This window comes from Botryllus schlosseri, chromosome 15 (genome assembly GCF_051294905.1).
Source record: "Botryllus schlosseri isolate E-star chromosome 15, Bs_hap1, whole genome shotgun sequence".
NCBI lineage: Eukaryota > Metazoa > Chordata > Ascidiacea > Stolidobranchia > Styelidae > Botryllus > Botryllus schlosseri.
In genome coordinates, this window is record NC_137250.1 from 9,007,862 (window position 1) to 9,020,042 (window position 12,181).

General features: G+C 41.3%; 1 protein-coding gene across 1 annotated transcript in view; it reads left to right on the top strand.

Moving 5' to 3' along the window:
- The window catches only part of LOC145457371 (uncharacterized), a 34,770-nt gene that overhangs the window by 14,894 nt on the left and 7,695 nt on the right, over positions 1-12,181 (top strand). The window contains exons 24-37 of the mRNA XM_080335570.1: positions 33-173; positions 1,851-1,966; positions 2,476-2,637; positions 4,444-4,588; positions 4,843-4,992; positions 5,707-5,854; positions 7,000-7,162; positions 7,234-7,413; positions 8,733-8,926; positions 9,444-9,541; positions 10,105-10,208; positions 10,268-10,375; positions 10,464-10,623; positions 11,938-12,134. Of these exons, the coding sequence (XP_080191696.1) occupies positions 33-173; positions 1,851-1,966; positions 2,476-2,637; positions 4,444-4,588; positions 4,843-4,992; positions 5,707-5,854; positions 7,000-7,162; positions 7,234-7,413; positions 8,733-8,926; positions 9,444-9,541; positions 10,105-10,208; positions 10,268-10,375; positions 10,464-10,623; positions 11,938-12,134 (2,066 nt within the window). The remainder of the gene's footprint in view (positions 1-32; positions 174-1,850; positions 1,967-2,475; positions 2,638-4,443; positions 4,589-4,842; positions 4,993-5,706; positions 5,855-6,999; positions 7,163-7,233; positions 7,414-8,732; positions 8,927-9,443; positions 9,542-10,104; positions 10,209-10,267; positions 10,376-10,463; positions 10,624-11,937; positions 12,135-12,181) is intronic.

A 12,181-nucleotide genomic window follows, 5' to 3' on the forward strand; every position in this document is an offset into this window, starting at 1 on the left:
ACTAAATGTGTAATGTCTGATTGCCTTTGCAGATTATTAACACACCGAATGCTCTCGATAAAATTCGCATCTCTCTCGCGTGTCAACTCGCGCATAGAAATTCATTGGCGGTTGCCGTGAACCTGGTCGACACCTGCATGCTGTGGGATGTGGTACCACCGTCTTCGCCTGATGTAAGAATTTTCGTGCAAAGTATTCTTTGAAGTTGTTGTGAGGGCACTCGTTGCATTGATCTCATTTTCGTTATTTGCCGTATTTGTGTAAAATTTTTGTTGTGACTTTGATTTTATGTGTCTGGATTCCATTCTAGAGTGAACTAATTGAAGCTCGCCCCAAATATCTGTTTCTGTAGAAATATCTGGATTGACCTGTTCGATGACTTCATCGCTCTATCCACAGCCCTCCTTGGCTATTACTGTTGTCCTATGTTCCTTGCTGTAAGCATTGCAAATTGTTGTGTTTCACTTAGTACACGATAAGCCTGTTTGACTAAGAGTACAAGTTTCTTACTATTAACACTGGTTTATATTTATGTGTACTCGGTTGAGTTTTATTGTAAGTAAATGAGATTTATAGGGGCTGGATTTTTCAAATTATTCCACCAATTAGAGGTTGCAGCTCAGTGGTTCCCAACCTTTTTCTATTCATCGCCCCCTATCAAGCTCGCCATATATTTATCGCCCCCCCCCCCCAACACATGAAATTTATACACCTAACTCTGATCACTGGTAAATTGACTATAAAAGAAAGGGCAACTTTTTGCGGCGATCCCGGTATCTGTGGATAGTTTATGGCTAGTCGACCTTGACCTGGACGTTCTAACATTTTCTCCCTCTTCATACGTTTTCGCTCTTAATCGCCCCCTTTGTTATTTTCACCCCCATGTTTATTAAAATCGGCCACATTGGGAACCACTGTTCTAGTTGAAATATGTCATATTTTGATACTGGTATATCAGTATTGACTAAAAACCTTGTATAGGACGGGCTCTAGTAATCATATTGTCTATGCGTGTCCTAGATAAGTTACCGTAATTTTCCATGCATAATGCGCAAAATTTTCACGATTTTTTGTCCTAAAACAGGGGGTGCGTATTATGCATGGGAACAACACGCTTGAAAAAAATCTCCCTCGATAAAAAACTTGAAATCACACCTTTCTTCATGTTTGTTTCAAATCGCGCATCACGTTCAACCATCGTGCCCAGTAATTCATTTTATCAGTGTTACGCGCTGCCAATTAGCGAGAAGCGTGTTACCAATTAACGAGCAGCACAGAACGAGGTCTCCTGCTAAGTTAGTTTGCCGTTTGTACGCGAGCAGAATTAGGTCATTGAGCACGCACGCGCGCGGCAATCCTCGCTAATTCATTGCGTCAAAGACAGGCCTGAACAATCGCATATACAACAGGCCATGCACGCAAGATATAATCGCTTGCGTAATCAGTCGCATCTCTAAAAGACCTGGTGCGCACGACATAACCGCTGGCCTGGGCAATCGCATCTGTAGTAGGCCTCGTGCGCAAGATGTCGCGTCGCAGGCCTAAACTATCACGTCGCTAGCCTTGCAGGCTTTGGCTGCTATCTACCATCGTTTAGAGACGATGCCGTTAATTGCATAATGATTAGCGATGGTTATGTCATGATTGTTGAACAGTGACATCGCAAAACAGAACGTCATGTCGACATACGGTAGTATACTAAAAGACAACTATTCGTGTACTGCAAATGCAGGGTGCGTACTATACATGGGTACAGGCTTTTTCCCAGAATTTACATGCTATTTTAAGGGTGCGTATTATACATGAGGGTGTACTATACTTGGGAAATTACGGTATGTTGATTATTGCAGGCTGCTAATATCCAAGAAGACGCTGGCAATGCGAAAATTTCTCATATGTTCGGACGATCTCTTACGGAGGATGCACCGTCAAACACTTTTCTTTATGGATCACCAGTTTCGAAACGGTACCTCCATCTTTTTCCGTTTCAACTTTTACATTTCTGCTGACAGTACTGTGCCAAAACGATGGTGACATCAATCTGTATGCAGTCATTGGTAGGCTATCTGTAAATGATATTGGCTCTGAATTTCTGATTCTAACTGGCATAACTGCCTAAGGCCTAGGGCTCATTTCATGACGGACTTTGTCATGTATTTCTTTTGTGAATTAGTGATTTGTGAACCAAACTTTTGTTTATTATTCGAGTATTTCGAGTACTAAGTGACTTCAGCTTGTTAGATATCGAACTTTATATGTGACTTGACTGTCAATGCCCTAGCAGCAAGGATCAGTTGAGGAACGATGAGTAACGCATAAAAACATCAGGATTGATTCAGAAATTATAATTCCATTGGATTTGATTAGATTCAGATCCGGGATAACTTTGACCACAATATCTACGGTACCCATCGCTAAATATTTTCTTTATAATTTGTAATTTTATACAGCGTGCAGTGTGAATTTCAATTTCAGGGAGAAGTTACCATTTATTTCCATACAATTGGAGAAAATACCACCTCGCGATGCAATGGTAAACGCCTTCATAAGAGCAAAGGAAACGTCGGGCCTGCTGCTGCAAAAGCAAGCCGAGGTTGTCAAGTTGAAATTCAAGCTGGTAGAGCAATTCTCCAGAGAGTGAGTCTTCCGAGTCATTTGTCAGCGCCCGCACCCTTGTTGTTGACTTCAGAAATGAAAGACACTCGAAACAAAGATGAGCACGAATTTGACATGTAGATTAATGATTATTTTGAAGTTTGATTTGGTTGTGGACTTAGGCATGAAATTTCTGATAATTTTCAATTTTCATGCAACTTTTGAACCAATTTCAATGATTACGAGATTCGTAATGGGCAGGGCTTTGGAGCCGGAGCCCGGAGCCCCGGAGCCGTGCATTTTCACCGGAGCTGGAGCCGGAGCTCTACATAAAATTCAGCCGGAGCCGGAGCTGGAGCCCGTTATTTAAGGAGTAGCTCCGGCTCCGACGTATTTCATAAGATGCTAGTATATATGCAACAACCACATCTACTGATTTATGATAATTGAACAACAGGCCTGAATTTTAATGCTGTGCGCAGCAATGGCATAGAGTGAAGTGCGTTCTAGTGCAACTATGATGTTATCGACAATTGACAAGTATTCATTATGACGTGACAAGCCGGCACGGCGGCACCTATGTCTTCGTTGCTACATCGGATGTTACTGACGGCTGACAGATTACAATAGGTAACTAACCTATGGGTAGATTAGTAATCTATATAGACCAGGAAGGGCCAACCTTTTCGGCTAAAGGGGCACATGCGATTGACGAACGAGTGCGCGGTCCACTAGCCGCGCCAAGCGGGTAAAATATACAAAGTTTATATATAAACTAGGTCAATAATATTATTACTTGAGTATATTGCGGGTTTACTGTATAGTATACCGACTGCTAGACTCAGTTTGCAAGGACACGACAATTCGGCGTCTGGCCACATCGATATCGAAGGTCTCTGATGATATGCGACGATCATTTTGTGCTTACATTTCACCGTCGGGCGCAAACGCGAAAAGACTTTCTCATGTAATTGCGAATACAGTTAGACTCAATCGCGTAAATTAGGCGTTTTTCATTTTCAGTAGGGGGTAGGCTATCAAGAAAGCAATCGTGTGACAATTAAACACGCGAAGCGTGAAGAAAAACTTCACCACTATTTTCGTTTATTGTAATCTACGACGATTTACCAAATATTTGACTGGACCCTGGACCTGCCAATGTGTCGGAAATGATATTTTAGTCATCAACATCCCAAGCGTCGCAGCCAGACTTGTAATGTTTGTTTGGCATTGCAAGTTCACAATTTGAGCAATTCATCTTCGAAATTATAATAGGAAATTACATCGCGGGCCACGCAAAACCCTCTCGCAGGAAACATTTGGCCCGCAGGTTGGCCACCCCTGATATAGACAGGCCCATTCGATAATTTTAGAGCCGGAGCAGTAGTAGTAATGCGGCTCCGGAGCTGGAGCCGGAGCTAATGTATGATAGAAGAAAGCGCCGGAGCTGGAGCAGTTTAAATTTACGGCTGCTCCAAAGCCCTGGTAATGGGAGTAGGACAGGATTAAATACTGATTCTATGGGTTTGGATTCTTTGATTCAGATTTGAATATCAAGCTTAGAACAGGATTGTAACATGTTAAATCTGTGATTTAGAATGCCACGGTTTGGATTTAGCTTCAGAATTAAGTTTTTTGAGTCACCGTTTTTGAACACATCTATGGGGCTCAACCTTTGACTATTTTGAAGGATTATAACAAAATCCTTTACATTAATTTACATCAGGGTATCAGAGTTTTAAGATAGCACGATTTTTGCGTTCTTGTTTTGAAATAAGATCCATGAATCAAAATAAGACTTGGTATCTCGTACAAAGATGTGTGCACTTGGCAATCTTCCTTTTTCAGCTTCTCGCATCAGACCGGTATGCACGCTATGAGATTACAGATTGTCACCTGCTACTCGGCGATAGCGAAACTACTCAAACGCATTCCCGCCGTCAAAGAAATGTTCTTCCTCGTCGGACGCCCGCACGAAAAAAAGCGAAAGCTTGTGAGTCCTCGAACAGACAGCTCTAAGTTGCATATTTATTACAATTATTCGATAGGAGTATTTGGATGTATTAAGGTTAATCATGTACAATTTAGGCTGGGAGTAATAAGATACATGAGTGATTTGATTCTGAATCAGTTATCATGCGAAAGTTCAAATATACAAACCTTATATGCAACCACAAAGAATAAAATTCAATCGTTTGTAACCAGACGTTACTAGATTATCGATGCCTCAACGTTGTTTCCATTCAGGATGACGTTTCTGGGTTGGTGCCGGATCCGCGCACAATGCATCAGAGGCCACGTCGTGTGTTTTCGTCCGATGGCAAAGATATTCTCAATCTATGGTTCATCCCGCATTACACTGAGATTCTGTTCTCGTATCATCTGAAGGATCAGGAGGTCAGGTTACCGCAACGAAAATTCGAAATCGAACGTAATATTGACTTGCTCGTAATGTAATCTTCACCTACGTAGAAACTTGCTACCTTTACTTGTGCTCTATGTTAGTTGCGAGAAGGGCTAGGAACCAAGATTTGAATGCCGAATTCTGAATCGAATATCAAGTCTAATGTTTCTAGATGAGTAGTGATAAGAGTGATATTGGATTTTTTCTGGTAACAATAATATACAACTTCCACACTAAGAGTTATTTTATCAACAAAAAGTATGATTTGGATACTCTCTTGGCACCGTGGAAACCTCAAAACCTCGATTGGTTGTAACTAAGCATCCAAAACATGTTTCACAAGGTTATGCATGTTTGTGGAAACAACGCTCCTTTGAGTTAGTTATCGATGCGGGACATTGTCTCAAAGGGCTATGAAATAGTTATGGTTAGGAAGTACAATGGCATGTAACTGCCATTGTTTTCCTTGAGGACGCAAAAAGAAGCCATTTTGAACTTTCATTATTACTGCTACGATGTCCTAATAAGGGCTACTCAAGTACTCAAATAGAAGCTTGTTACTCGACTCGGGATCAAATCTCCTAGGAACTCAAATCCACCCCTAGCCAATAGCGCATGAACTGTCTGCATTTGCCGTGCGAAGAGAGTGATTTGTGAAAGAAGAGCTTTCCTCTCTCCTTTTCCGTCATGAAAATGTGTCATTTTAGGCTCAATGGAGTATGCTGAGACGTTGGCTTGAGATTGCATCCTCGCTGCACGACATCATGCAGTATTTGCTGGGGCATGCGACTCTGGGAAACGTGGGTATGGGACCCGCCAAAGCACCGATATCTGCGGACTGGGGTGGCACTGAAGGTAACGAAGTGATATGATGCGTCAACATTACAGAGATTGTGACAAATATTCTGTCTCCGCCTACTATACAATTGATTTGGTTTGCAGTATGAATCCGTGAATTTATGTAAATATAAAGTGACTATGAATATACATTAGGCTCTTCAATGATATGACAAGAGTTTATAAACATATCTGAACGTCATGTTATTATGTATCCTTGGTGTAGAAGTTGTCAAAGTAGTAAGGGCTGGTAAAATTACAAGTAACACCAGAAATTTCTGTTGAAATATAAGAAGTAGCAATTTCCAAGACATGTCAAAACGACTTCTGCTGGAAGTAGAAAATTACAGGTCGAAAAAGTACTAAAGTTAGTTCAGTCGACGTTGCATACTTTTAGTAGTTGATTCATGAAGGGAACATTTCGCTAAACTACTTTACAAAATCCGCAGCACTACATGGTATATAGCATTGCCTAAAACTGATAGGAGTGGTACAAGCAGGCAAAGCGTTTGTTACAGACTATAATGCAGGGCGAATGTCTTTGTGATGTTATACCTGTGTAATCTGACTCCAAAAGGTTACGTGTACTATTCACTGTTTATATCTCTCTTCTTTCGACGAACCGGCATCCAACGGCAGTGAACGCCTCATTTCTAACGTACCACAGAGTCTGTCTTGTACGCACGTATTTCAAGATCACCCGGTCCACTTTCTTTGTTTCTGTCTCCACAACTTGTAATTTTATTGGGCCAATCGTACCAACGATATATGAACCGTTTCCAAATGTAATGTTAAATTATATCCCCTATACATTGTATCACACACACACATAGATATAGCAGAAATACAAGGTCGTACACGATGTGTGTTACATGTTACATGTATTCCTTCCTATCGATGTTCCATACGACACACATAGTATATCACACCACATGTTCTATCATGTTTCACTTCCTGGATAACATTTCAAGAAATGGAATGTAATCCATGGTATGATTATAATTACCAATTACCAAGATATTTTATTATACTGACCACATCTGCATTGATGCAATAAATCCATCGCAGAAAACACATCTCTATCAGATTCACATACAACTAAATAGGACCGTGCCTGTTTGATTGCATGTCTCATTGACTACTCTATGCTGCCTAAATTGCAGGCATCGGGTCTCAACTGACGGAAATCCAGAAGCAGTTAAACCATCTCAAAACGGGCTCGACCCCGTACACTCGCCACCCGGACGAAGTCGCCGAATTCCTCAAACTCAAACGGGACACCATGTTCCTCGAATTTGAGCACGGAGTTCTCAGCTACATTCAAAAGTATGATATTTTAGATTATTTCATTTATTAATATAGCATTACGGAAGCTGTTATAAATCATCACTTTTCAGATTTCACTCGCGTAACTTAAATCCTGCGACGGACCGTAAAAGCATTGCTGCAAACGCGCATTTCGCGTTACAAGCTTTGAGTAGCCACGCTCATCTCAGTCTCTATCAAACATTCGTGCACGTACCGGAAGCGACCAAGCACGTAGCGGATATTTCGAGAAGATTGTACCCTTGGTTAAGGTTTGAATATGCACGTTTATTGCAACGTTGCTACGAGAAAACTTACCTGAAACTTTTAACTTTGACGGAATTTTCTTTTTGACAATATTATCTTGAAAAGAAATTGAAACTGTAGATCAGATATTTCCAGAGGTAGTATTTTGCTTAGTCGCGAAGATGCACCTTGCAATTTGTAAAGTAGCCACATTGATTAACTGCTACATGAGCACGATACAATTTTATAAACGTCAACATAATTTTTTTTTGCCTTTGGAGAGACAGATATTAGGTTTAGATGTGGATTAAGGTCAAAGTTGGGGTTGAAGTATCCCAAGATTAGGGTTGGGGGTATTAGGGTTGGATGTGGGTTAGAGTTAAGGTTAGCGACAAAGTTGAGATTAGGGTCTCCCAGGATTAGGGTTGGGTAAGGGGGATATTAGGGGTGGGGGATGGGGTATTAGAGTTGGATGTAGGTTAGGGTTAGGGTCAAAGTTGAGGTTAGGGTTTCCCAATATTACGGTTGGGGGAGGGGGATATTAGGTTTAGGGGAGAGGGGGATATTAGGGTTGGGGAGGGAGGATATTAGGGTTGGGGATGGGGGTATTGGGGTTGGATGTGGGTTAGGGTCAAAGTTGCGGTTGGGGTATCTCAAGATTAGGGATGGGGGATATTATGGTCGGGAGAGGGTGGGATATTAGGGTTAGATATTGTGTCCCTCACCCTAAACCTAATCTTGGGATACTCCAACTCCAACTTTGACCCTAACCCACATCCAACCCTAATATCCCCCCTCCCCAACCTTAATCTTGGGATCCCCTAACCCCAACCCACATCCAACCCTAATATCCCTCCTTCCTCTTCCCTAATACCCCCCTCCCCCAACCGTAATCTAGGGATACCCTAACCCCAAATTTGACCATAACCCACATCCAACGCTAATATCTCCATTCCCCCAACCCTAATATCTGTCTATTCAAATGCAAATAAAAAATATTTTGACGTTCACAAAATTATATCGTGTCCATGGGGAAACATTTACAGGTGTCATGGGGAACACTGTTTCGATCTCGGGCGTATATCGAAGAAGTGCCTAATTTTCATACCTTAAATTTCTGCTCCCACTTAAAGTAGTATATATATGCCTTTGAAATTCTCCTACTTCTACTTGGGTACCAACGCTGACTACTCTGACTAGGTCAAGGTAGCCATATTGCAAATCTTATAGATTCGACTACAATAGAAACTTGAAGCATACGTGCATCAAAAGAATTAAGTACACTTTCGTTAACTCATGATCATCAGCATCGTGGCTCACGCCGCCCAATTTCTCTCCACTGCAGTTTTCAAGATACACACGACCGGTTTCCCTTGAAATATCGGCCTCACTGGAACAATGTCGAAGACTGCATGCATCTTTGCCTCGCGGCTTTGGAAGAAAACGATCGGCAGAGAATGAACGGAGAGCTTGTAGGCGCCGCCATGATCTATCAGGATGTTCTCAACGGAGGAACTAAGCAACTCGATTCAATTCACGGTATATATTCTACTATTGGATTGATAATGCTGTAAATTAGTGTAAGGGTATTCATCGTTTCACATCATAAGTGAGATCTTATGATGGCGCATATGAGTATTTCATTGAAAAGTTACAGACAAGTGTACCTGTGTGATCAGCCTAGTTGACCTTTAAGGTCATATCGATCATTCCTATCTGATACCGAATGCTGTGCATGCATATTAACTGAGCCACCATTATTGCTGTCTGCTTGTTATGCATATCGAAGAATAAAGACTCTCTCTTTCTCTCTCTCGTATTGCAGCCTTTAATTTAATTGTAATTTTTTCGACTGAATAACATCATGCCATAGGAGATATTTACAGGGACAAATCTTAACCTGTTGAATGACATAGCATCGTCCTGTGTTATGACACCATGAAAGCAGTGGATTCCAGCTCATTTTTTAAAACTTACGTACTTAACAACTGTGAAACCCAAAAATCGATGTATCGCGTCAAATAATTTGTATTTTAGCGCCAATACTTTATTTCAGATCAATCTTCTGACGTGCAGGAAGGTCTTATCGCTTCCATTGCACTTTCAAAGAAGAAGATCAAGTCTGAGCAAAGTCTAACTCATGGGAAACATGAAGTAAGAATCAAATCAATATTGATCAATAGGGTCCATCAAACCACTAGGTGTCGCCAGACTTTGGGTTGTAACCGCAGTTGTTACGTACGCGATACCGTTGTCAGAAACCTGTAGGCTGCTTTCCAGACTGTAAATAATGGCTACAACGTGCTCTACTTGGACAGTGAGCTCGTTAAAGGATGAATTAAAACTTCGGAACAACGGCGGTTAACACCCAAAGTCTGGCGACACCTAGTGTTTGATGGACCCTATTGGAAATAACTTCTGTGTGGGGGCTCCTTTCTCACTTGCCAAATATTTAGTAGGATGACTTTGACAGTGGTAACACCCAATTGTAAATTGTGACTCCGACTCTGCCCCTGTTTCACAACTCGATTTTGAAGTGGAGATTCCCACGTCCTACTCCTTCAAACATTGGCATCTTTTAGACAAGTCCAACTCATAACGTAACGGATACTACTACACCCTGCAATTTGACTTTCCCGAGGATCGTTTTTGCGGTTTTCTGACAGATTACATCTTTTCATTATTTGTGATTGCAACACTGACATTGTGCTTTGTAGGAAACTGAAAATGGAGACGGGGATAAGGAAAAAGATGTCAGCCCGCGTAATGAATACTTGGGTGAACCTCTATCAAAGATGACACAACCGATTGTGTCATACTCGTAAAGTTGCATTTAATTCTTTCCGTTTTCTGTTAATAACATCTTCTTATCAATGACAGTGTCGTTAAGACATACTTCATCCTCTCCAAGCAGCTGGAACAGGTGAAAAGGTACTGGAGCACGAGGAAACTACCGCAACACGGAATTAGCACCATGCCTATTTCCATGTGAGTTGATCCATCGAATGAAGATATCATTATGGATTGTTCTGCCATAGTCTTATGGATTCGACTAATGAAATGATTTGATTTGCAGTGATGCGGAGAGAACATACATCGCAGAGATTTACATACCTGTCTTGCAAATCTTGGCCAGAAAGATTGGAGTTGCCGATCGTTATGACAACCAGGCCTCCCTTGATGAGATGCCACCGTCCCCTCCCAATACTCCGGAAATCACACTGAAAGCAGGCCAGGTAACAATCCCCTTCTTACTAAATATCTCCTGAATTCAAACAAGGAGATTAGTAATGCAGATGATGTCTATGTTTTACATTTGAAATAAAATTGCATGTTGTAATGAGCCCGAATATTTTCGGCTGACACTCGTCGGGTAATCGTCCGCAACTGGTAGAGAATTGGAAAAAAACATTGTATATCAACAATCGTATCACAAAATACGATAAAACCAGCATGAAATTTTGGATAATCGTGGCGAAGAGAGATTATAAGCTTGATGTACTATTATTACTACTGGTACCCGAACTCCTGTACCAACAATCAATACTAGTCAGCCCTCTAGTTAACGGGACCACGACCTGACATATCGATCTCGCCTTCCGTCGCATGCCACCTCTTTTTGTCGCTTGTCCTTCTGCATTATCTTCTTCTACTTTTCATTTAGTGTGCAACTGAGCATGCTCCTTTTTTTACATCGCCTAGGCAGCGGTGGGTGTCTGATTTTGAAGACTAACTCAAGTCGTTTCTACACCTTCCTATCTTTCATTGTGTCGCAGTCTTGAGATGTTTTGAAAGGATGAAATTGTTAGCAATAAATTGAATTGAGTCTGAAAGCAGCACATTAAGCTTAAGCTATCACCACGATTATTTGAAATGTCATCCCGGTGACGTCATATTGTGTAATACGATTGTTGTTATACAACGTTCTTTCAAATGCTCCACTAGCTGCTGACGATTACGCCTGATTCAGGTTCATATCAATATGAATTCAGTTGTATAGTGAAGTTCTGCACCTCCAAGAAGCTCTTCAAATATTTGAAATAAAGATAGGACATGTGTCGACTGTCGATATCACTAATTTGTCAATGGATAATATTCAGTTGAATAAATACATTCCAAATTTGAATTGCATGACTCAATGAACAGAACACATGGCAATAACTATCCAGCGTGCGTAGGTGGTCAGTGATGAAGTAAATCTACTTTTCAGAGTATTCAAGTGTTTACTTAAGTTTTAGCAGTAAATCTGAGGGGGCTATGAAATTGCAAAACTTATCTTCACGACTAATGATACTACTAATGAAGAGAATCTTCGAAAGTATATTTGGCTATCTCGATAAAAAGGTTGTTAGGCTTGGTTTTTATCACAATTTCACTCGTACGATCTTATCCCAAATGCACTATCTACATTTCAAAATCTTTAGAAGCGTCATGTGGTATTGGAAATAGTCTAAAATCACCACCACTTAAGTAAGTAAGTAAGCACACTCCACCCCTATCCTTTTGCTTTCTTCCTCAAGTGACCCTAACTCGAACTGTTTCCACTCCAGCTTTGTCGACTTCTGGAAGCGATCGAGCTGCAAATGCTTCGCGAGCTACGTCAGAAAATTCAACAGGAGACCGCACTGGTGCTGGCCGAAAGGTCTCGGGAGGAAACCGCACTGCCGACGGATTTGTGGAAAAGGGGCCAAATCAAGGAGACCCTGTCGATCGGAAGGCCGACTCTTGTTCAAGATTTCCTACACGAGTACGGCTTTGTGTGTAGCTTCTATTAAAACATTGTTCAAACGTTTC